The sequence below is a fragment of the Carassius carassius genome, chromosome 45 (assembly GCF_963082965.1).
Source record: "Carassius carassius chromosome 45, fCarCar2.1, whole genome shotgun sequence".
Lineage (NCBI taxonomy): Eukaryota > Metazoa > Chordata > Actinopteri > Cypriniformes > Cyprinidae > Carassius > Carassius carassius.
In genome coordinates this window covers 19,264,768-19,290,406 of record NC_081799.1, presented here as the reverse complement: position 1 = coordinate 19,290,406, position 25,639 = coordinate 19,264,768, and the positions used below count along the sequence as shown (strand labels likewise).

The following is a 25,639-nucleotide window of genomic DNA, read 5'->3' as shown; positions in this document are numbered from 1 at the left end:
GATAAAAACCAATGCAGCCTGACTGCTACAGATTGCTCAAGCTGGCCAAATAAGCATAACTTGTGTATTTTAGTAAATTACAAAAAAGTATATATATATATATATATATATATATATATACATATATGCATATACAAATATATATATTCAGATATTGTGGCATGAAGCTTGCAAATGCCATCAAATTCAGAAACTAGATCTTCAGAAACATTTTTGTGTGCAATATGCATTAACCAGTCAGTAAACAAGCTTTTGCACATACTATTTAGATTTGTAGATAAAGATGTGTGTGTCTGAGACTTCAAGTCCCTCTGTGCTACTGACTTTTCCTGGCTTTAATTGGTTCGACACTCCCTTTGGCTCTAAAAGTTCTGACACTAAATACAATACAAGAGGAGGCCAGCTGAGATGCTAAGAGATTTCTGTGCTAAAAGTAATTACTCCCTTTTAATTGCAGTAATTAGTCCAGTTAATGAGGAATTTGGCTAAAGCAGTGTGTGATGCAGATGTAGCTGCTGTTTGTGAGGTTGTTTAGGTGTTGTGCTGTTTACCTTCACGGTGATTTGAAAGGGTGACAAAGCCACAGTTGGACTTTAAAGCTCTTCCGTTGCTACGGGAGACGTATCTCTGGATCTGCCATGCCGTCAGAGCTATTCGCACCAGCTCGTCCCCATCATCCGAAACAGAGATTAAAAATTTGTGTTTTAGAGCTCAATACAAACACATTCACACTATGTACCCACATACAAACACTCATTTGCAAACAGGCTGCCAATGCTTAGTAGCTTACCACAAAATAGATACAATATCTTCCATGGGCAGTTTTGAACATGATTTTTAAGCATTTCAGACAAAACAGTAAATTTAGACCCCCCCCCCCCCCCCCATGTTATTATAGTGTTTGAAGCATATGAATGTAAAAAAAAAATGTCTAGAAGATGCATTGAACCAATATTTTGGCTTTGCCCAATGTGAAAATATTTCATCTAGCTCTTGGTGTGAGTAAACCTTAAATATAGTGAATTCACAAAAAATATGACCAGCAGTACGGTTGAGAATCCGACTGACAGTTTGGAGTTCACACGGTTCATTCAATGCATAACCGCTCTATAACAAATGAGCTCAAATAGCTGAAGTGGCACCTGGTCTGCTCTGTCAGAAGGAGAATTGGTCATTAGAGGTGTAAGGTTCAGGCATCAGGACTCCTACAGGGAACTGCGGTCCTGGTTCTTTTCAGACTTTTCCTGGGTCTGACTGATTATACACACAAGAGAAGCTGATGAGAGAACAGAGCCAGAGTCAGTGCTGCCAATCACAGCTTGGGTTCCTCGCACCACAACGCCAGGAAAAAAAAAACACTCAGACAGACATTGTTAATGAAATGATTCTCTAGCATACATACATATTGGATAAACAGTTAATTGTTTAATTCGATCAATCTTTTTAAGAGCTAATTTTGAGTTAAATTTGTATGTTTCTAATCAACACTTCTATATCATTTTGAATACATTTTTAATTGATTTTTTTTTTGCAGACAAACAAACATCACTACTCAAAGCAGCAATTGAGTTATCTATAAATGTTTGCTATACCAGATGTATTATTAGTCAGGTTAGTTGCTAAACATATTGACCTTAATTAACTTGTGGAGAAAGACTGTCTTACTGTTGATCAGATATGCCAGTAATTAAACTGAAAGAGAATACTAACTATAGAAGAAGATGACATTTACACTATTGCTTGTAGTGCCCCTACTAATTGTGTTGCTTTATGAAATGCTAATTTTCTTTTTAAGTGTTTGAATTCTATATAGACAAGACAAGTTTGTTTATATAAATGATATAATTATATATTAAAATGATTAATAAGAAATAAATAAATAAATAATGATAAAGAATTATTTAAAATGCATTTAAAACAAAAAAGAGAACAATACATAAAAGTGCAATCTAAAGAAAGTATCTTAGAATCAGTCATTATAATTAACTTAAACTAAAACTATGAAAAACATCTGAAACAAACATGGTTATTTATTCATTTGCCATATTTAATTGTTATTTAATTGTTAATTAAGCTAAAATAACACATATAATATTTATAATTCATTTTAAATATTAATATTAAACTTCAACATTTTGACTAACATGAGATTAATTAAAAGCACTGAAATTACTAATTCGAAAAAAAAGTTAAATAAAAATAAATTATGCCTAAACTGTAATATTTGAAAAGAGCAAAAATTAATAATAACGACAAAATCACATATAAAAGCATATTTGTAATATATATCGTAATAAAATTAAATATTAATTTGTGAAACAATGCTAAAGTATTGTGTCATCTGTTTATTTACTATACTAGCACAAATCTAAATAATGTGTTTAGTGCATATAGTTTTCTTGTGCATTTGTTTTTCAGAAGAAAGTAGAAGATCCAGATCTCCTGGCTTGAATATCTTACACAACAAGGCCAAAGCAACATGTTTTCTTCCGCTCTTCATGGTACTTATGAGCTGAACAAGTGTTTTTCATGCTTGAAAGCATCTTTATTTCACTCAAGTCCATCTGACCTTGAAAAGAAACAAAGTGTTCTCGATTTTCCAAGTTCAGGGATTGTTGTGAAATGTACTTTCTGAACATGGCACGCAGGTAAAGTCTAGACATTCAGATGTTTAGAGGTCTGTGGATATTTGTGAAACAATCTGTGGTGTTAAGAAGTCAGTTTTATACTGCGCACGTCCCGCTGCTCTGTTGCCCCGCATCAGTGTGTTTTTTCCAGTCAGAGACGAGCAACATCTCACCCTGTTAAATATTCATACACTTAAAAAAATCCTCTGTGTTGACCCAGACAGACAGCCCGGGAAAACCTGTATATTCATTACTCATCATTCATTGCATAAATTGAAAATATCCAGTGGGACATATCTAAAAGATGTTTTAATGGTAATTTTCTGCCCAGCGGGAGCTTCCAAATAAACCGTGCAAAACTTGAAAAGTTAACAAGACACAAGGGGAATACATTCTACACCATTAGCATCAAGCCTTTCTCTCTCTTCCTCTCTTTCTGTCAATCCATGACTTGCTATCTCAGACGTTTCTCATTAAATCCCCTATAGGATAAATAAATGAAATTGTTTGCATATAGAGAATGGATGAAAAATAATATGATTACTCAGATAATTAAGTGTTTGAATAAATTCAGCTTAAAAAACAGGAGTTTTCAGAAGTCTTTGATGAATAGAAAGTTAAAATGAGCTCCATTTATTTGAAATATAAATATTTTGTAACACTATACTGTAAATACTGTTACTGTCACTTTTAATAAATTTAATGCATCCTTGCAAAATAAAAGTATTATTATTATTTTACTTGCTGTAAACTTTTGAATGGTAGTGTATAATGATTTTTCCACAAAACTATTCAGCAGCACAACTGTTTTCAACATTAGTAGTATTCATTTTTTGAGCAGCAAATCATTATATTACAATGATTTCCAAAGGATCATGTGACATTGAAGACTGGAGAAATGATGCTGAAAATACAGCTTAGTTATCAGATGAAAAAATAACATTTCAAAATATATTAAAATAGAAAACAATTCTGTTATTTTAAGCTGTAATAATTAAATTAAAAAATATTACTGTTTTACTGTATTTTTGATTAAATAAATGCAGCCTTCATAAGCATAAGATAGTTTTAAAAAATGTTGTTTGGTATATTTTTACAATTTAAAAAATAAATTCTTAACTATTCCTTAATAATTCCTTTAGGCCGTAAAATATAATTATGTACCTAATGTGCGCTTGTATTTATATAAGGATATTAACTTTTTTTTATTTTATGCTCTGGGTTGATGGGAGACGGGCGGATATTGAGTAAAGGCTTCTGGGAGACTTCTGAGCTCATCACAGAGCATCTAATCAGCCCTCCCTTTGTCTAAGTTTTTAGCAACCTTGACCTTTCCTATGCAATAAAACCTGCCTGTCAATCACAGATGTCTTTCAGGACTCGTCTCAGAAGAGAGAAGCAGGCTGAATAAAAGCGAGCAGAATACCAAGATTTTCTTCAAACATTGTATTGCATATCTCCAATGTAAATCCCAGCTGATCAGGGGTTTGATTTTGGACTGACCAATTGAAAGGTCACAGAAAAATTGACCTATAGGTGAATATAAAACAAATTCAGCTACATATGCATATGTACAGAGAAGATCAGAAAACAGCGTTCAGAATCACTGTGCACATTTATATCATCTCACTGACAGCCTATATACTGCATGTTAATTTACTCCAAGAAATAAAAAATTATGCAAACACAAATAAAAAGGCCTATGCAAGTGCACCGATAAACCAAAGTCTGTTTACTTTACCTCTGTTTGTTTGATTTTATGCCTCGTGTTGTTGTCTCTTCTCTTCCGTGGCTTTATTTCTTTCTGACAAGCCGTCATTTTCTCAACAGGCTTTTGTTCTTTCAAATAGCATGAATTATGCTTTCTCTCTTTCCTTCATTCTCTCTCTCTTTCTCTGCTGTCACGCTGATCAAGTGTTTTCTGAAGAGTTGGGTGCAGAATTAAAGTGTCTTAGAGCCTGCCTGTGAGCTTTCACAATCCTCAGAGTATTCGCACATGCGTCTGTGTTTTCGAAAGACAAATAAATAAATCTTCTGTGTAGCTCTTCTTTCCTCTTGTACAGAGAAAATATTGATCACAAAAAGACTAGAATTCATTTTACATTTTAGAGTAAAGAAACTGAAAAGAATAATTGTTTTAGGCTATATGTGAGCTGTTACATATATTACAAGCAAAATATGTCAATCCTCTCTTTAAGTGATGCAAAAGATTTTTTATCAAAGCGTTTCCTAATCTAACAAATGTTTATTATTTGACTCAAATCATCCTAAAAAAATAATATAACCTAATACATTGTTTATAATATTATAGTGCATAATGTCAGTTATGAGTATCTAAATATGCTTTGTTATATTACCCATAATGCTTTGTTTAATCTCACTGCACAGACTGCACTGTAAAGGAATGTTTTGGGAGAAAGTGACCATTATAAACAAAAGACAAAGAGAGAAGGGAAATAGAGAAAGAGAAATACAAAAAGGAAGAGATGAATAACAAATCAGGCCCTTATTTAGAGTGCGCAGATTTTTTCTGATCTTCTAACGATGCTCCTCTGGATTTACAGCATGCCTTTGTAGATGGATGGCCAAATAAGATCATTATTATTTCCTTGGGCATGTTCTCTCCCTCCTTCTGTGCTAACTGTCATAGGATAACCTTCTGAAAAATCGGTCTCTCTAAAACACAGCTTTTCAGCGATGCTGTATTAATCATAGAACTGGATTTGAACGAATGCGACGCTGAATTCAAACTCTGCTTAAATGAAACCCAGAGAGAGCATGGATACCTCAGAATACAGGATAGGGATTTGTTGTTTATCTCTTTGATTAAACCGGTTGTTTGTTCTCAATAAGCCCCAGAAGTTTGTTGTCTGTAGCTGTGTTTCCATTCTCATGATCCCTTTTCAGTGTTCACAGCTCCCTACACACATTGAGAAGGGGGTATTTGTAAAAGTTGCCAGACTTTGTTCATTTAGAATGCCCTGCGATGTCTTGAGATGACACAATTTAACCAAGATAAATGTAATTGAGTTACCATATTATCATGTGTAAAAAAAAAAAAGATAATTTTTTTATTATATACTCTATGCACATACCATATGTAACGTATTTAACTTTCTTTTGACAGCTGTCCTTCTTCTTATGACATAATGACTGCAGACAGCAATATCAGTAAGATGATGTTAATAACAAATTCATGATGCACCAGCCCTTTATTTTCAGGTCCACCAAATGGCTCATTTTTAACAGGTTTCATCAGGACAGGAATGCAGTGACCTCTCCTCCGTGTGGGTGGAGAGCTGTCTGAACGTCCACACTTTAATATATTCCACAAGCTTCCAACAATTAAATCGTAAGCTTTCAGGTATAACGGCACTTTTTCCACTCAGCTAAGCTGTGTGTCAGAGAAGAGCTGCTAATGTATGAGCTTAGTAAATAATACATGCGGTTCACTAACACCTACACAGTTATGCTTTACTTTGTTTGTCACTGAGCATGAGTCAACTTTTACTGTCTCTACCTGCTGCACAAAAGTGGTTCATTATAAAACGTAAACTTTTGAAAAGTGTGTATATACTGTATATTCACACTCATATACTGACTTTATTTTTTATAAATAAAAAAAGTGCAATTAATGTTTTAAACTGTTTTATGTTACACTGTCACGTCTCATTACATTACATGCTTAATTAAACAAGTTATATTTATTTAACTTGCTGAATTAAGCATGCAATTTAATTCACTTTTAAACATTTCTTCATTTCTATCTATCTGTCTGTCTATCTGTATAAATGTATCAAATGTAAAAAAAAACACTGTTAAAAGTGCTGTTGGTATTGCTCCTAAATGGAAATGCGAGGTCAAGATCGGTGCATTGCAAGTTTGGTTCTTCCCTGTCCAAAATCCTAAACTCAGGGTCACTGTGTCCATCCTGGGACCCAAGCAAAGCTGATGTCCGTTGGGCAGGTAGGACCTTTGTTTTGGCCGTTTATGTTTTTAGACATGTTGACTTGCAGCATGCTGCACTCTGACACCTGGCTGCCAAAGCGAATAAAAGCAATTTCAGACTACTTAAACACCTCAGTGCTCTCTACGTCTCTGCGGGATTCTCACAGGCTGAAAAAAAACATACTTGATACGTGAAAGACTTGTGTAGCTTGACAATTTATTATTATTATTTGCTTTTACATGCCGTTTAGAGGCAGAGTTATCTGAAATAGATTATAATGCATGTGTCAGCTTGAGTATAAGTAGAAGTTCACTATTTTATGGGCTGTATTGTGCCCTTCAAGGTGGTATTTATTTGCAGAAGTGCAGTGGGATTAGTCTTTCTGTGTCACAGTCTATAAAAACTCAGTTGAATTGTCTCTTTTAGAGATTAATGACTGTCTACATCTTCAGGTTTAATCTGACTGGAAGGTCTGACATTGTGTGGCTTTTGCGAAGCAGCCATTTGTTGACACTGGAATGATCTGATCACACTTCTATTACAGAATGTGTCGTCTTGATAAATGGGATTCACTCTGGAGTGACGTGCTCTATGTGTTCTTAATAGAAGCGAGATTGTGAGGTCAGTGCTTGATTTACAGCTATTTTAAGGCTTCAGATCTGTTTATTGTTTATTGGAAAGAGATTTCAGGATGAAAGGAGGATGCGTTTGTGAGCCTCAAAACAATGTGAGGAAAGAATCCAGTTTATGCACCCAGATTTATTGTGTGATTTATGGGGTTGGAGAAACAAGAGCATGTAGAATTTGAATTGCACAGTCAGCATTTATAAACAAATGTTTCAGTCGCTGGAATATATGACAGATTTTGACTTCTGGAAACACCACAAGCTAATCTAGTTAAGCTTAATTAATGCAAATGTTTAGGCCAAGTATTACTTATATACTAATATATTATTTATTAATATTTTGAATTAGCATTTATTTTTCTATTTTTCTATTTTCCTTTTTCATTTTAGCTTAAGTTTTTGTAATTTTAAGTTTTTGTTAATGTTTAAAATATATATTCTAAATTATTTCAATATTTTTCTTTTTAATCATTTTAGTTTTTCAACGTAATTTATTTTATATATATATATATATATATATATATATATATATATATATATATATATATATATATATAAAATGTATAATCATAAACAGTGCTTTTTTTAATCTTTATTATTATTATTATATAATTTTTTTTAATAGCTTTAGTTTGTTTTAGTTTCTGTTAACGATCACAGCACTGGTCATAATTTATGGCTACATTTTGAATGGCTGTCAATGACAAACAGTAATCTGCTTTTTTTCGAATGGATGGTGTAGTAAAAATATCTACCAGCACAGACTAGCTAGCACATGCTACTCTTGAAAAAAAGCTGGCTAAAACCAGTCTCAGCTGGTTTAAGATGTTCTCCTAACCTGGCCAAGCTATAGTTTTCAGCTAGTCTAGTTGGACTCCCAACAGTGTTTTTTTATTTTATTTTTTCTGTTCATTTTCTAAATTCAGTTATTTATCAGTATTAACAGCACATAAACAACATATTTGTTTCTCTCTTTAGAGCTGTTTTAATGGACCAATTACAGCAATTTGTGATGACTGGATAAAGATTAAAACAAATAAAAAGCAACAAGACAAAGAAACATCCCAAGATTTGATTGCATCCAATGTTGTTTTCAGCTTTCTGACCTTTTTAGTACCCAACAACATTTCAGCCCATGAAACAATTACAATTCACAACTGATTATCTTCATTCTGTCTTCTCCCAATGTTCACTGGCACCTTACTATAGTCTGATCCAATAATACAGAAGAGCTGGAGCTCCCGCTGAGAGTTTGACTGTGTGCTGGTCCCCAAAAGCCGTCTCCAAATCTCTGATCCCTTTAGGATTTGTCTGCCATTTACAGTCTGTGTCAGTGATGTTCTTTTTATCTTATACTGTCTTCACTGTGTCGCCAAGCTACATCCTGTTAGAACACATTGTCATCCAATTCCCTAATTAGGGAGTAAAAACACACTCGAGATCTCAAGCTTTTTGAAAGCAGAAATAACAGTATGTCTCTGAGGTATCTGCTCTTCAGGGGTTCACAGTCTTCCCAGGGCTTTGTTTTGAGATGTATAGGATGTACTATGAAGGCAAAATAAACCTTAATGATTGTTTCTGGTTGTCACAGAACACATTAAAAGGGGTAGTTTGGCTAAAAATGGAAATCTGTCATCATTCTCACCCTCAGTGTTGTTCAAAATTCATGATTTTTTGTCTTCATGTCGAATATTGAATGGAGGATTTTGAGTTGAGAACGTCATGAGGGTGAACAAGTGATGACAAGTTTCATTTTAAGGCCAACTGCTCCTTTAAGACTGATTTAGCAAAAATACACAATTATAGAGACATGAGTGTTAGCATAAGAGAGTCTACACGTTTGCAACTAAATTTTCCTAAATCTAGACTGTGTTGAAGTCCCAGTGGAGAACTGCTGTAATCCTATAGGAATGAGACAGACGATCTGGCTGCAGTTCAGTACAGCATTTCCCTCACATGTCTCAATAATGGGAACACTTTCTGACAGATAAAACCTAACTCCAGATGTTGTTTTCAGAACAGCGAGATATATATATATATATATATTTACACACAGTACATGTGAGCCTTGACTACAAAACCTAGTCTTAAGTCACTGGGGTATTCTTGTAGAAATAGCCAAAAATACATTGTATGGGGTCAAAATTATAGATTTTTTTTAATGCCAAAAATCATTACAATATTAAGAAAAGACATGTTAAATGAAGATATTTTGTAAATCTCCTACTGTAAATATATTAAAACTTAATTTTTGATTAGTAATATGTATTGCTAAGAATTCATTTGGATTTTCTCAATATTTTGGTATTTAGATTTTAGATTTTTTTTGCACCCTCAGATTCCAGATTTTCAAATATGTATCTCGGCCAAATATTGTCCTATATTGTCCTATCCCAACAAACCATACATCAATGGAAATCTTATTTTTTCAGCTTTCAGATTATTTGACCCTTATGACTGATGACTTTGTGATCCAGGGTCACACGTAACACAAACTTTTATTTTGGATGCGATTAATCGTTTGACAGCAATAATATATAATATATTCACTTATGATATTAATGTGTTTTACAAAAACATTTTTAACCAGAAGATGAATAGCTGATTAAAAAAAATTGCATCACTGATAAGAATGGATGTGCGTGTATGTCATCGATGGGTCACATGAAATCTGAATGGTATGATGCATTTAAAGTCAGAGAATGATCAACAACAGTCTGACATTCTTATAATGACTGTTTTTGAGAACTGGACCTTTATATTTTTTATCAGACATGCTTTTAAGAATCTTTGTGTCTGAATGACATATTCGAATGACTCACTTCCTTTCAGTGGCAAATGAGGCCAGCTTTTCTGAATACAGTTTGTTTCTGATCACAAACATTTGTTGAGACTTTCAGGCCTGAAGAGGTGGCTGTCATTATACAGCTCTATCTCTCTCTCTCTCTCTCTCTGAACCCTTCTGAGAGCTCTCCTGCCTAGCGAGGTGTGTTAATCTTTAGATGAAAGATGTGCTGTAATTGCCTCACACTTTCTTTTCCCTGAAAGATGCTGCTGTTCTTCAGCACCGAAGATCACAGCAATATTGAACCTCTTGTGTCACTCTTAAACTACAAAATAATTATTTTTCAGGGAAAAATTGCCTTAAAATGTTAAAATTTAATCATTTTTTATATAGTCATTCTTTGGCTATTGCTACAAGTATACCCCAGCGACTGGTTTTGTGGTCCAGGGTCACAATTGTCAATTATTCCCTTGAAATTGTAATTGCGCTTATTAATTAAGATTATTAGAATTTACACTGAATTATGTTTATACCATTGCAACTGCATGTCATATTTTTATATGAAAATAAACAAGCTAAAAACACTCTAACTGAAAAACGTTTTGTACTTTTTTACAGTATTAAGCCTCAAATGTCAACTATTCATCGGATTGGTTTCTTCTTTAAATTATATATTTAAAAAAATATATATGAATGTCTTATAATGTTACACTAATCTAAAATAATGGAAAAACCCTTAAGATAGCATGTAGAAAAAAAAACATATCTTAAGCATGCAGAATAACATAAGTGGACTTTAACGATTAATTGCCACTTTGAATGATTACGTAATTGTGGCATCCATGATTGTAATCGGGATTAGAAATTCGATTCATTGTGCAGTCCTGGCATGTGTGTTTTCGGTATCTTGGATACGTGCTTTCGTTCTTGAAGTGAAAGCAGACTTCTGTCAAAAAAAAATCTCTCAATGATTTTGACTGAACTTTTATAAGGATTAAAGTATATTTAATCTATACAATTAAGTCTATGCAGTGTTATTTTACATTTGATTATTACATTTCTGTACCTGAAAATATTTTTTAGATCTACCTGAAAAACCTAATAAAAGCACTGTTTATTTAATTTGTGTCTTTGTTATATTGTATTTATTTCTGCTATTGCTTGTAATTTGGTTATCTGTACAAAATATTTTTAGCACTGAGCCCATAATAGCGGCCACAAAAATTTTTACATTTATTTTTCTGCATTGATGTTGTTTCCTAATGAGGATTTACATTTTAAACATTGCATATTTTAGCACAGAAGCCTGAAATACTACCTTTAAATATGTATAAAATCGTGTGTGTGTGTATACATATACTATTATAATACCAGTACATATAATTTATTATTATTATTATTATTATCATTCATATTTTACATTGGCTCCTTGGGCATCTGTAGAGCCCATTTTAAAACATCACTGCCTTACACCAGACTAAATTTGTTTGGTACTAATTTTCAATCTGTTTGGACTTTGCAGAAGATGGAACTGTACAAACTCAGAGGAGAGGAGAGTCAGAATCAGAGAGAGAGTTTGACCCCTTCACCAGCAAACAGGAGCCACCAACTGATGTCCAGCAGCTCACCACAGACGCAGTCCCAATCCTCCCCAACCTAAGACTGCTCAAACTCCACTCGGCTCTGCTGACCAAGAGCTTCGAGGGAGATCAGCAGTTTTTTAAAGAGGCACCGCACACCGTGCCAACAGTCTCTACCTCTACATCTGACACTGAATATTCACTTCTGGTGCCTCAGGAGGATGCAGCAGTCTTCTCTGACCTTATGACCACATTGACCATGACTGCGGCAACATCTGTGGAACAAAGAAAGCCCAGCAAAAGCCGTAGTAGAACATCAGAGAAGAGCATGGTCACCTCTCAGCCTCTCACAAACCCCACCATTCCAATAAGCACTCCCACAAGCACAGGTCAAAAGACAACTCTCAACACAACAACAAAGAAAGCCTTTGACAAGGAAAGTACTTTGCCACCACTGTTTCTGTCAACTTCACCTAAGAAAGAATCACGGAGGCCAGAGGGGAAAACCACACCAGGATATTCCTCTCCAGGTACATTAAGAACATTATTTTATAACATTAGATGGATATCGATAATAGATATGGATGGCTAAAGATGGATATGGATGGAAAGATAAATATGGATAGTTATGGATTCTAGATATGAATGGATATGGAGGACATAGATGCATGTGGACAGGAAGATATGGATATGGATAAATACAGATGACATATATGGGTATGGATAGATAGATGAATATGGATAGACAGATATGGATATTGATGATTTATGAATAGATATGGATGGATAGATATAGATATGAATGTAGGTGTATATTAATATGGACAAATTGATATGAATAGATGGATGGATATACATAGCTAGATATGGAGAACATAGATAGATTTGGACAGGTAGGTAAATATGGATATAGATGGATATGGACAGCTACAGATGGCTATGGCTAGATATGGATGAAAGATATGGATGTTGATCTCTATGATAATGCACAGGCCACAGAGCTAATGGAGGATTATTGCACAGCCAACCAAACATAAGACAGCTGTAAAAGGGGTGACTTCACAATGGTGCCCTTTTCTCTCTCTGTCTTTCTTTTTCCAGCTCACTGCAGTATGAACTTCACAGACGCCGAGGGTTATATTGAGCTTCCCCCGGATGTCTCATTTGATTCTCACATTCATTGCACCTGCCTGGTTACTGTATATCTGGGTTATGGCGTTGAGATTCAGGTCAGTACTTTTTCATCTAATGCTTTTATCATATGCAGATTAGGAGAAGCATCTCTCTTGCTGCACATCTTTGTCTCTCAAGGGCAACAGAGTGCATTTCCGTCTCCTCTACACTTAACACTGAAATTTCATAAGTGTATTCAGAAATTTTAAAAAGTCTCAGCCTGTCCCTACAGGCTCAGTATGACAAGATATTCTTTTCTGTGCTTTCTGCATAACTACATGGATATGAGATAAATATTAATTCTCCTAAACAGCAAATATCGACTGAGAGGCCTTACAACTGCAAACAGGCCACTGCGATTGTAAAATTGCTATAGACAGACGAACAGTGCTTGAATGTGTGCCAGTAATGCAAGAAATCTAATACAAATGAGAATTGAAAAAGTGAAGAAATAGCATAGTTAAATTGTTAGTAACTAGTAATAGTAATATTTGCTCACAACTCACAAACATTCGCTCAATGATTAATTTTTCCAAACCTCTCCTTTGCTTGACGCTAATCTGTGGTTATTGGTCCGATTGGTCACATTTTCATTTCATCATGCCTGTATTGACTGATAAATGAGCGTTTGTGAGCGCAGTGCTGCTTTGTGTACAGCCATTACCGGGGAAACAGGTATTTATACCGCTCCTAAAGCTGCACCTAGTGGCTAAGAATGATTTAGCATTTTCATTCAGACCAACAGGAAAATCAAGTTATCCCAGATCTGGCGCGCAACAAGTGGGTGGGCAATATGCTAATGTTTCATGTTTACATCAACATGAAACGCTTGGGATTCGTTTTAAAAACGACTTGTTTCAGTGATTCAGAGTCTACTCTTTATTTTGAAAAACGATAACATTATACACGGTGCACTTTCAGATTTAAAACTTTGCAGGATGTTTTCATTCACTTAGAGCTGTGTTGCACACTGCATGAAAGGTAATTTTCATAAATCCATAATAGGGGTACTTTAAGCGCACTCATCTTTAAATCACAGAATGATATCTTTGATAAACTAGTGTGATTATGAACAACAGAGGAAAACTAGGTTCTTTTTTAAATAGTTACAAAGAGGATTTACAAAGTGTCTTACTTCATTACTCAAGCCAAGAGAAATCAAGCCGTTCATTTTGAGCTAATGAAGCATCGGAGACAATGTCTATTCTGCGTTTCATGCAATCAGGTGGAACTTGTTATTGTTCCTGTCAGCCATCCAACTCAATACAGTTCGATCGACTGCACTGCAATTTCTCAGACCTCTAATTTTGGATTGATCAGAAGAGAGAGAAGTGCATTTAAAATTTGATTGTGAGGAGACAGAACATTGCATATAAAAGTTTTAGAGAAATGCAGACAGATGCTGCCAATTCTCTCTCAGGCATTTATAAAGGCCTCCAGTCTGAAGTTGTGAAAGTTTCCGTATGGAGTTCCAGGAGGATTTGTTTCGCAAATCAGTGTTTGACTGCAGAACAGCTGCTGTGTCGAATACAACAAAATTCCCTCTAAAAAGCCCTACAGTAGATAAGTTGGATGAGAGTGGTGTGCTGAATCATACATGTGATGCTCACTTGACACTCTGAACATTTTAGATATGACGGCCTCATCAGGATTTTGACTTCATTTGATCTCTGTGCTTTGGTGAATTTAGTTTTCTGAGTACTTGCTCACAATATTCACCAACAGCTGACATTTTCTATTCATTTAAAGGTCTGTCTTAAGTCAAAACTTTTTCATTTATAATGCATATTGATCTTATTTGAGGCAGATCATGAAAATGCTGACGTGTTTTCTTTTTTTTTATGTTTGAGGATATTATATTGGGTGTAAAATAAGATTTAATGCTATTTAAATGTGTTTACTCTGGAAGGGGATGCTAAAGGCTCACAGGCAACAAATTTTTTTGAATATGGATGTTTAAAGATCCATGTGGTTAAAGATCAGGACAGCTAACAGTTGCGGGTTCCAGCTCCAAAGAGGTGAAATGAAATATTATTATGCCCATATTTGCCATCAACAAAAAAAGAGATGCAATTCCATCGTCAGACGATGAAATATTTTCAGAAAGAAATAAATGTAAAAGTTTATGAAAGGAATTACTTTTCAAATTTTTTTTAGTTTTTTTTTTTTTAAATTCAATCCAGTAGCTGAATCCCGTAATATCATATATAACAACTTTTATTATCTAAAGTACTACTCAGAATTCATAATGTGCATCTTTAACCACATGCTGACTTTGAACAACCATCTCTGTAACTACATGACTCTCAAAACATAAGTTGTAAGCCGTTTATGTTTAATTCACTAGAATGAACTGATTCATTTGTTCAAGTATTAGTTGGACTACACCAGTAATATTGTACAGTTTGGACTCACCAGAAAGAACATGCTCATAAGAGTCATTCAACATGAACAGGAAAGGAAACAGAGGAAAACTAGACGCTTTTCTAAATAGTTACAAAGAGGATTTACTTATCTTACGTGTCTTACTTCATTACTCAAGCCAAGAGAACAGTCATTCTTTTGGGAATCAGTTAGACTGCTTTGGTTGTACTAGTTATGCATGTTTCAAAAAAAAAAGAAGAAGAAGAAAGAAAATGGCTCAGGAATCAGATTACTATGTTTGCTATTTCACACTGTATTGAAGGTGCTGCTTACACTAGCAAACAGTCAGTATCATACTATCAGAGTATTTTAATATAGTTTTCAGCATGCTCATTAGAAGAATGAATATGCAAGAGCCGTTAACATGACTGAATATCATATTTATTTGTGAAAACGCCTTGAACTTCACAGTGTGTTATCACCTCCATATGAAAAGCCTCTTGTTTGATGTGTTTTCTGATACTGCTATGAACATTTCTAGCTTAGTTTGTGATCCTTTTGCTGATTGGCTATCAATCATTAAATTTTATGAGACCAAGGTTGTGGTGATTCATGGCCATTTGCTTTGATTTATGGAACAGATGCAGAAGTACATGAGTCAGCTTTCCTCAAAATCCATAATATGTATTCTTTCATAGAATTTCTAGATAGTTGTAAGAAGCTCATGATCTAATCAATGTATGTGTGCTGATGAATTGGTGGATAGTGTTTAGTAGTGAGTTGAGCTGTAATTAGAGGTACCTTGTATTCACAATACTGTCTCTCCGGGGTCCAGTCGGACAGACCCTCATTAACTTTCCACAAACTGGTCTGCTCGAGTCCACAAAAGTCCTGTGAAAGGCCACAAATGATTAAGATTCTCAACACCATTTCATTTTAATTGCTTGTCGACCTGTTGACCATGACAGCGCTCATATTATTCCATACGCACTGCCCTGCTAACCCTACCCAGCACAGGGGTCAGGGAGCATCAACTGAACATCTGATGATGACACACTTTTAAACCTAGATAATGGAAATTAAGGTCTTTGTGCTTTTTCAGTTGGCATTTGAGTTTAAATAGCTCAAATCATAGCAGAGCAAATGAGCTTATATTCACAGAAAGGAGTCACTTGAACCTGAGGAGAGTTTCAGGGTCTTGCCATCACATCTGAAATGAGTTTTGCAGTCAAGGTCTCAGTTGGAGAGATTGCTGTCAACTGATATTAATTCACCTTGGTTCCAGTATGTTTCATAAAAAGCAGAGAGATGTAAAGCAAAAGAGTGTCAGGGACGGTTATTCCTCTCAGCGTGAGAGACTGACAAATCACAAGGGAAAGAGAAAAGCAAAGGCATTGGAAATATGAAGCTACATTTATCATGCATGCATCTTTTTGTGCAGGTTATCAGCTCCTTCACCCTCTGACAAATTAGTATTTTACGTGGCTTCATTTAAAAGGAAAGAGGTCTGAAACTCTGCTCTCGGTGTAGCATTATTTGTTTGCAAATATCACATTGGTTTATACCTACCACAGAAGGGAATGATGGAACAAAGTATGTCTCTTTAAATAGATTTTTATATCGCTTTATTTCTTTTTTTTTTAATCTGTAATTTATATTTACAGTATTTTAATCACCTGTTAACCTTGGTGAGCATAAGAAATGTCTTTTCCAAAACACTTACAGTATGAATGAGGAAATTAAATCTATAGTTTAGAATATTAATATTAAAGGTCTGTGAAATGTATTAAAAGCTATTTTAATAACTTTTTGGCATACATTTATTCAATTCAGTTTTTTCATATCTGTATTGTAGATAGCAGTTCCAAGTAACTGCTAAAGTGCATCATGCTTATTTCCCCAGATATCAAATTCTCCAAAGTTTGCTCTCAGTACAAATTCTCACAGCGGTACAAACATATCAGTGTGTATCGGTACCAGCTCTGACACAACCGGGCAGCTCAACACTTCACACAACGCTGTTCAATATGCTTATCTCAGAGACACATGCAACAAAACAGATCAGAAGAACCTCTACACAAACTTTCATATTCTGGACCCACTGAAGTCCACCCAAAACACAATTTCAGTTGAGCTGATCCTAATAGAAATCTACACAGATTCAATGATGTAAGTCTGGAATATCACAGCCTACCTTTTGATCTGATTCTGCCCTTGTGCTGCAGGTGCTGAATGTGAGTTTGGATGATGGGATGGAGGTGGTTCTAGAGGATCTAGGCGGACCCATGGCCTCAATTCTGGCCAACAACTCCATGTTATCCAGAGGTCTGGTGCTGCGGAGCTCTAGTAACCAGATCTCAGTGCAGTTCAGCAGTGAATGGCCCACGCAGCCTGGGTTATTACTTTTACAGTATAGAGGTACCATTTCATTATTTTTTGTTCTAATATTTTGAATGATTTGGCATAATATTAAGAGGAAAAATCAATTTGCTATATGATTCTTACTCAATCTGGCCTACAGAACTATAAGAAAATGTTAGTACTAATTGGTTTATAGAATAATGCCATGGAAATAAGCCTCAGGAATAAAACATCATCTCTCATGCTAAAGTCCTCGAGGGGTTTGATACTGATGGCACTCCTAAGTGTAAACATGTTCAGGTTGTTTTCCAGAGAAGACAGACAGCATCTAATTGAATATATATATATATATATATATATATATATGCATATTCATATATACAGGTACATACTTAAAGCTACTTGTAAGATAAATATTTTCTTTAAAAAATGTATGCTTGCGTTAACTCATCCTTCGAAATCCCAGCATCCTCTGGGTTTGGCAGAAACCAGAGATGAAGTTGCTGGCCAAAAGTCTGTTGAGTTTAAATGCAATTGAAGCACACGTGAACGCCGCTCCTGCTGCTAAACCGAGATCAATAGCGTTTGTCCCAGAGAGAGATTAAATGAGAGAGAGCTATAATGCATCTCTGTGCTCTATTGATATTTATGCGCTGGGGTTAAATGCTCTGTTCAAATGGTCAAGGGCTCAATAAATGCTATTAAGGAAGAGAGATGCAGCTTAGAGGCCATGAAGAGAACTGATACACTTGCAAAAGCAGTCAAATTAATGAACCATTCGGCATATGATGACCTTCCCTTGATATCATGCTCTTCTCAGCTAGTATTTTAATCATAACATCTAGCTGAATGAAACAATTAATGATTGCACCATGTTAGAATGCACAATTTCAAAGAAAACAAACCTACGTTTTATTTACTATCAATCCAGTTTAGCTTGAACATGGTGCTGGAATATTTCAATCAAAATTATTTATTTTCAGTCCAGACACCCCTCTTTTTATGCAAATCATTGTAGTTATTATTTGATGTTCAGATATTATTTCATGCTTATATTAATACAATTAAAAATGGCAAAAATGTGGCATTTTATTCGTTTTGTGTAGCATTTAAGATCTCTTCAGACTTTGTTTGCACAGATTATTGTTTACAAACAAAAAAAATATTATTTGATTACACACTTCTCCACTTATTTTAATCATGATGCATTAAGTTTCTTTTTTTAGACTCTGTCAGCTGACTCTGAAACGTTTTTGTTCTGCCATTTTAATTCCCTTTCCATTATATGGAAATGTCTGTCAGTGGCCCTTTTCCACTAATAGACAGATTGGATTAGTGTTACATAAAGCCCTGGCATCTGTTGGCTGTAACCCCCAAGCAGTGAATATGCCCTGCTGTGCTTGAACTGAGTCATTATTAGTAATAACTAAACAACTGGGCATTATGGAACATTAACCACCATGGAAACAGAGAGAGGAGGGCAGGTTATTCACAGCTGGTAAGATCAGCTGGCCATTAAATGTGGCTTCCACAATTTTAAGAAGCACCTGATGGGTTTAGTGACAGATAAAGGAGTCTGGGTCAGATTTAAGCGTCTGCTTTTGGTCTGTTTGCTCAGCTCTGTGTTCATGTGGCTCAATTGCACTGGCAGCGCTAAGTTCAAAGGTTCAATTCCCAGGGATCGTGAATAGTAATGAAAAAAAGTTGCTTCAGATAAAAATGCCATTAAATATTATTGCTAATTTAGAGGTCAAAGGTCACATAACTTCTGTTCATGTCGTGACATCCATGTTTTCAGTGTTTGCCTATTTCTAACAAACAAATTCAGCCACCTTCAACTACACTTCAACAACAACAACAACAACAACAACAAAATTACATATTTTGTATGTTTGTCTTGTTTTACATTTGAAATATCAAAAAATTATTAAATCAACACATATTTACTTAAGAAAGGAAATTACTTAAAAGAACACTCCACTTTTTTTGAAAATAGGCTCATTTTCCAACTCCTCTAGAGTTAAAAAGTTGAGTTTTACCGTTTTCGTATCCATTCATCCGATCTCCGGGTCTGGCAGTAGCACTTTTAGCTTAGCTTAGCATAGATCATTGAATATGATTAGACCATTAGCATCTCTCTCAAAACTGAACAAAGAGTTTCTATATTTTTTCTATTTAAAACTTGACTCTTCTGTAGTTACATTGTGTACTAAGACCGACGGAAAATGAAAAGTTGTGATTTTCTAGGCCAATATGGCTAGGAACTATACTCTCATTCTGGCGTAATCATCAAGGAACTTTGCTGTCGTACCATGGAAAATAGTGCCCAGCTAGTTTGTGTAATTGGAGAGTTGCTGGGGACTATTTTCAGGCGCTGTGTAACATCACTGTGCCTGCTGCACCCATGGTACGGCAGCAAAGTCTCTTGATTATTACACCAGAATGAGAGTATAGTTCCTAGGCATATCAGCCTAGAAATTCACAATTCACAATTTTTTATTTTACATCAGTCTTAGTACACAATATAACTACAGAAGAGTCAAGTATTAAATAGGAAAAATATACTCTTTGGTCTTTATTGAGTGAGATGCTAACAGTCTAATCAGATTCAATGATCTATGCTAAGCTAACCTAAAAGTGCTACCACCAGACCCGGAGATCGGCTGAATGAATTTGAAAACAGTAAAACTCAACTGTTTAACTCTAGGGAAGTTGGAAAATGAGCCTATTTTCAAAAAAAGTGGAGTGTACCTTTCAGATATTAAGTCTTGTTTTCTGAAAAAAAAAATTAATTAAATAAATAAATAAACAAATTTTAACTTGCTTAATTTTGATAGATTTTTTCCAAAGGCAAGACATAATATCTAATAGCTCTAATAGTCATTTTATTTCATAGAAAATGTATTTTGATTTTAAACATTATGAAAACTAGCCAAAAAAAAAAATGGATTAACCACGATTTTTTGCCGTATTTAATGGCTGCCTTATAGCATTTACAGTGACTAATTTCAATGCCACAAGCATCACCAAACTAAATGTTTAAAATTATAGATATTTTCAAATAAATTTTACATTCAGTCATATACCATCAATTTCTGTTTCTCTCTCTTTTTCTCTTCAGCCTTTGCTCTGAGCTGTGCATCCCCGTTGGCCCCTGAAAATGGTGAAGTATCAGTCACTGGTCTTCAGGTGGGGGGCGTGGCCTATTTCTCCTGTCTGATTGGCTATCAGCTCCAGGGCCTCTCCTCTCTCACTTGCCGAAATGCCACCACACCCTACTGGAGTGGCAGAGAGCCAAGGTGTCAAGGTATGAGAGGACAACCCAAAGCTATGTTATGTCTCGAAATTGCTACACTTGTGACTTGTGAATGTGATTTAGTTGCATTTAAATGGACCCATGTTATTCCTTTTCATTAGTGACATTAGTTTTTGTCAATCTGTTGGAAATCTGTGCCAAGCATAATGAAAATGAAGAAAACTGATTGCAGCAAATTCACAGCACTTTCTTTCTTTTTGTCTTTCATGCTTAGTTTCTTGTGGGGGGATGATGAAAAATGCCACTCAGGGTCGTATCATCTCTCCGGGGTTTCCAGGAAATTACAGCAACAATCTGACATGCCACTGGGTACTGGAGGCCCCTGAGGGCCATCGGCTCCATGTCCACTTTGAGAAAGTGGCACTGGCTGAGGATGATGACAGGCATGTTTTTTTTTTTTTTTTTTTTAATTACAATAAAAAAGTTTCTTGAGCACCAAATTAGCATATTATAATGATTTCTGAAAGATTATGTGACACTGAAGACCATCACAGGAATAAATTAAATTTTAAAATGAGAAATCTCTTATTTTATATTAGAATAATATTTTATTCATTTTTGATCAAATAATCTTGATCTGTTCACACAATAACTCTGTAGCGATGCTGACATTCTTCTGTTTGTTTTCAGGCTCCTCATAAAGGATGGAAGTAACATTGACTCTTCGCCCCTGTATGACTCGTATGCAGTCGAGTATCTGCCCACTGAGGGGGTCACTAGCACCGGCAGGCATCTGTTTGTGGAATTCACCAGTGACGAGGCGGGCACATGCACAGGCGCTGCCATCCGATTTGAAGGTACAAGGACTCTTCTGTTGTATTTCCTGAACACGAGTTATTCTTGTCTTCCAGTAATTTTTTACAAAAGAGCTTGTTCACTTCTGCCTCTCATTAGTTCTGGTGTCTTTAAGGCCTGAACAAATTAGTTACAGCAGATGAAGAAGAACAGAGAGGACCAGATAGAACAGATGTTACCTAGAGACAAAAAATTACTACATATATTTATAGAATTACAGGTTCACCATGACCAAGGACTGCTGACAAACAACATCCTGCTGAAATAATACTATAAATACTATATTTGCTAGAGAGTGCAAGAACTGATATAATGAGCTTAATTGACTGCAGCGTAAATCACTTTGGATTAAAGTATCTGCCAAGTGCATAAATCTAAATGTAAAAATGCCTTTTTACTGTTTATGAGAAAACTAATAATAATCAGCACTGTTGTTTTGTTGTGTTTATTATATTGTATCAATGTTATTTTTCTACAGCTTTTGCTCAGGGCAGCTGTTATGAGCCGTTTGTGAAGTATGGAAATTTCTCCGCAAGTGATCCTGCTTTTGGAGTTGGTTCTGTTGTGGAGTTCACCTGTGAGCCTGGTTATACACTGGAGCAGGGCGCTATTATTTTAGAGTGCGTAAATGATGAAAATCCACAATGGAATGAGACAGAACCAGCCTGCAGAGGTGATTTTGTGTGTGTGATGTCTCTTTCAGCATGCCGACTGATTTATAGTCCAATCTTTTTGGTAATTTTTCTCTGATTAGATTTTTGTTTTTACATGCCATTTGAAGTCAATATGAAATCCAAATTAATTGTTTTGTTTTTTTAAAACATTGATTTACTCGTCCTCATATCGTTCCAAACCTTCATGACTTTCTTTCTTCTTTTATTTTGAAGAAATTGGCATTTTTGTCCTTATGATGAAAGCCAGTTAGCTAAAATATTAGCTATATATCATATAGATTTGGAACAACATAAGTGTGTGTAACTGAACATTTCCCTTTTAATGGAGTATCCCTTTAAATTTAAATTAAATTAAACCGTTTGATCCCTTTAACTTTTGGTGCGTTCGAGTCATATTGGATGTAAAGATTGCATTTACATGTACATGTTGATCGCACATGAATGCCATTGATGTTGCATGAACAAAATCTAATAGTACTGAATATCATAGCACTTATACTAATTGAATAAAAACATAAAAAAGCAAAAACACACCCGATTCACAGTTTTTATAAATTTCATAGATAAATTTTTTTGTTAAATTTAAATTGTCATCTTGTTCCCTCCAAAGTGATTTAAAAGCACCTGATGTAATTAGGACTTTCCAAATCGTTAATACAAAATTCCCAGGAGGACCTGAACGCACCATTTGTTTGTTTTACAGCGGTGTGTAGTGGAGAAATAACAGATTCAGCAGGAGTGGTTCTTTCTCCAAACTGGCCTGAAGCGTATGACAAAGGCCAGGATTGTATCTGGGGTCTACATGTGGAGGAGGACAAGAGATTTATGCTGGATGTCCAGGTGTGAGTATCTGAACCTCTATGTATGTGTGCGGACAGAAATGGTAGATGGTTATATCTAAGCACCGTCTTTGTGTAGCTAAATGTTTGTGTTGCTATTCTCCTTTAATGAGAAAGCTTTCACTTCTCTATTAGCATTCTGTACAGTTCACCACCTTCCAATTACAGAGGAACAGTGTGTGTAATGACAGCTGATTAATTGATTTAGCACAGACATGGAGGCCACCCACGGACTCATTAACACTCAGCGCTAATGGGCCCACAAACAGGTGTCAGGCTGAACACCTGGATAGGGGTCACACCTGCACGTTACTTCAAGGCAATAAAGCTTCTTCAATTACTCAGTGACCTACAGTATTATTGGATGTGCACTCTATTGTATTGAGGTTTGATTGCGACTTTTTCATAATTACAGAAGATCTGAGAGAAACATTAAGGCAAATAAGTTTAGAGTGAGATGGATGGGTTTTGGTGGTATGAGCAGAGATTAGGATGGTATGAATTGGTTTGGACTGATATGGATGGGTTTTGTGAAGTTATGGGTTTTGTGGTGGTATGAGTGGTTATTATGGTGGTATATTTTTGGTATATTTTGGGTGGTATAGGTAGGTTTGGAGTTATATAGGTGTTTTTGTAGTGTTATTGGTAGGTTTTGTGGTCTATGAGTGGGATAAAGGGAGAACAAATAGATTTTTTGGATATATATGGATGGGTTTTATGGAGTTGTTGGTGTGTTTTGTGGTGGTATGAGTGGATTTAGAGTGGTATGGATTAGTTTGTGGACTTATCTGTGAGTTTTGGCACAGTACAAGTAGTTTTGGGATGGGTTTAAAGAGGTATTGGGAGTAAGGAAGTTTATTTGTGATAGGTAAATTTGGCATAATCTAAAGATATTGTTTTATTAGTTTTTACAAAGAGACAATGTGGCATTTTTTATTTATTGCTCTGACATTCTGCCCCTTTTAGAAGCCAATGGTCCACCAGTCATCGAATCTTCCTGAGGCTGAGTGTGACATTATCTCTGCACCCTGAGCCTCTGTGTGTCTCAACATGCATCATTAACTCAGCTTTAGTGGCTTCTGCACAAAATTATCTTCTAAACTTACCCTCCAAAACACATACACACACACACACAGTCCTGAAAGTATCTAACAATGAGCCTGTTCGATGGAATAAGAAGAAAAACACAGTCCATCTCAGCTGATTATCAGGACATGTATATGTGTATTTAACTCTGTAAACCCTTATTGTACCCTTGTCTTTTGTCAGGCTGTGAATATTAACACAGCTCATCTATGACCTTCCCAAACAACAGAACCCGAAGGGCTGACAGCTGTGTGACGGCCCTGAGGGCTCTGCCTCTCTGCTTTCCAACATTACACTAAATAAATCTCATTTCTTTGCAAAATGTCACTTCCCCATTGAAGAGGTAAATGCAGCCTCCCGATAGATGAGGGAATCTAAACACTGGCCTTTATTGCCATTTAGCGTGACAGAATGGAAAACATGATTGATTCTCAGCGTGGATACTGTTGTGTAAATTTCTGCCTAGGCTGTGTAATTTGTTTTCCCCTTGCATTACTCATGTTGGTTTGGAAATTAAGATGAATTGCAGGATGACATCAGCAAACCATCTGGGAAAAAATGTGGCTGGTACCGTGACAGATTCTTATGTTAGAATGCCACCATTCTTCTTAATTAAAGGGATAGTTCACCTAAAAATAATAATGTTCTGTCTTCATTTACCCTTCTTTTGCTTTAAAAATGTATGAGCTACATTAATGATGTACATTCATATGTGTTGTTTTATTAGTCTTCGTCTGGGGAGGAATGACCTGCTGACCTTTTATGATGGTGATGACCTCACAGCCAACATCCTGGGCCAGTACAGCGGTTTTCTTCCCCGATTTAGACTCTATACCTCCACAGCCGATGTGACTATCCAGTTTCAATCTGATCCAGCCTCCAATGTCTACGGATACAACAATGGCTTTGTAGTGCATTTCTTTGGTTAGTGGCATTATGGGAATGTGCCGATCATCTTTACATTCTTGTTTGTTTTATTTGTATGTACATTAAGCAGTTTACAGTTAATATTAGTACATTAAGGATCCGTTATTGACATGTCTTTTGAGCCAGAGCTTGTATTTTCCTAAATGAATCATATTTGGGCAGTGTCTGAACAAGCAGTAGCAGTAGGTGCCAACCTGCTTGGCAGTGCCAGTCATCGGCAAAGACTCAAATGGGCAACTGTTTTCTCACAGCAGCCTCATTTACATTCAAAACTTAAACGGTAAAAATAGAAAAATCCCAAGACCCAATGTCTCTTTTCTCCTTCCACCATTCAAATGCTAGAAGTGCCACGTAATGACACCTGCGCAGAGCTGCCAGAAATCCCTAATGGCTGGAAGAGCACGTCTCATCCCGACCTGACCCATGGCACTGTTATTACCTACCAGTGTTACCCAGGTTTCCGTCTGCAGGGCTCAGAGATCCTGATGTGCCAGTGGGATCTGACATGGAGTGGAGACGTTCCCATCTGTGAGAAAA

At 35.7% G+C, this 25,639-nt stretch overlaps 1 protein-coding gene and 1 long non-coding RNA gene across 3 annotated transcripts in view; one reads left to right on the top strand and one right to left on the bottom strand.

Moving 5' to 3' along the window:
* Positions 1 to 25,639, top strand: part of sez6a (seizure related 6 homolog a) — a 34,468-nt gene that overhangs the window by 5,059 nt on the left and 3,770 nt on the right. For both annotated transcript variants that reach the window (XM_059539257.1, XM_059539256.1), the window contains exons 2-11: positions 11,510 to 12,097; positions 12,669 to 12,796; positions 17,330 to 17,522; positions 20,587 to 20,772; positions 20,996 to 21,164; positions 21,412 to 21,578; positions 22,055 to 22,249; positions 22,954 to 23,092; positions 24,903 to 25,099; positions 25,445 to 25,639. In XM_059539257.1, coding sequence (XP_059395240.1) covers positions 11,510 to 12,097; positions 12,669 to 12,796; positions 17,330 to 17,522; positions 20,587 to 20,772; positions 20,996 to 21,164; positions 21,412 to 21,578; positions 22,055 to 22,249; positions 22,954 to 23,092; positions 24,903 to 25,099; positions 25,445 to 25,639 — 2,157 coding nt within the window. The remainder of the gene's footprint in view (positions 1 to 11,509; positions 12,098 to 12,668; positions 12,797 to 17,329; positions 17,523 to 20,586; positions 20,773 to 20,995; positions 21,165 to 21,411; positions 21,579 to 22,054; positions 22,250 to 22,953; positions 23,093 to 24,902; positions 25,100 to 25,444) is intronic.
* Positions 928 to 25,634, bottom strand: LOC132127407 (uncharacterized). Its single transcript, XR_009427522.1, has 3 exons — positions 25,546 to 25,634; positions 15,906 to 15,995; positions 928 to 1,276 (listed from the first exon to the last, which is right to left on the bottom strand). It is a non-coding gene; the product is annotated as an uncharacterized LOC132127407 (long non-coding RNA).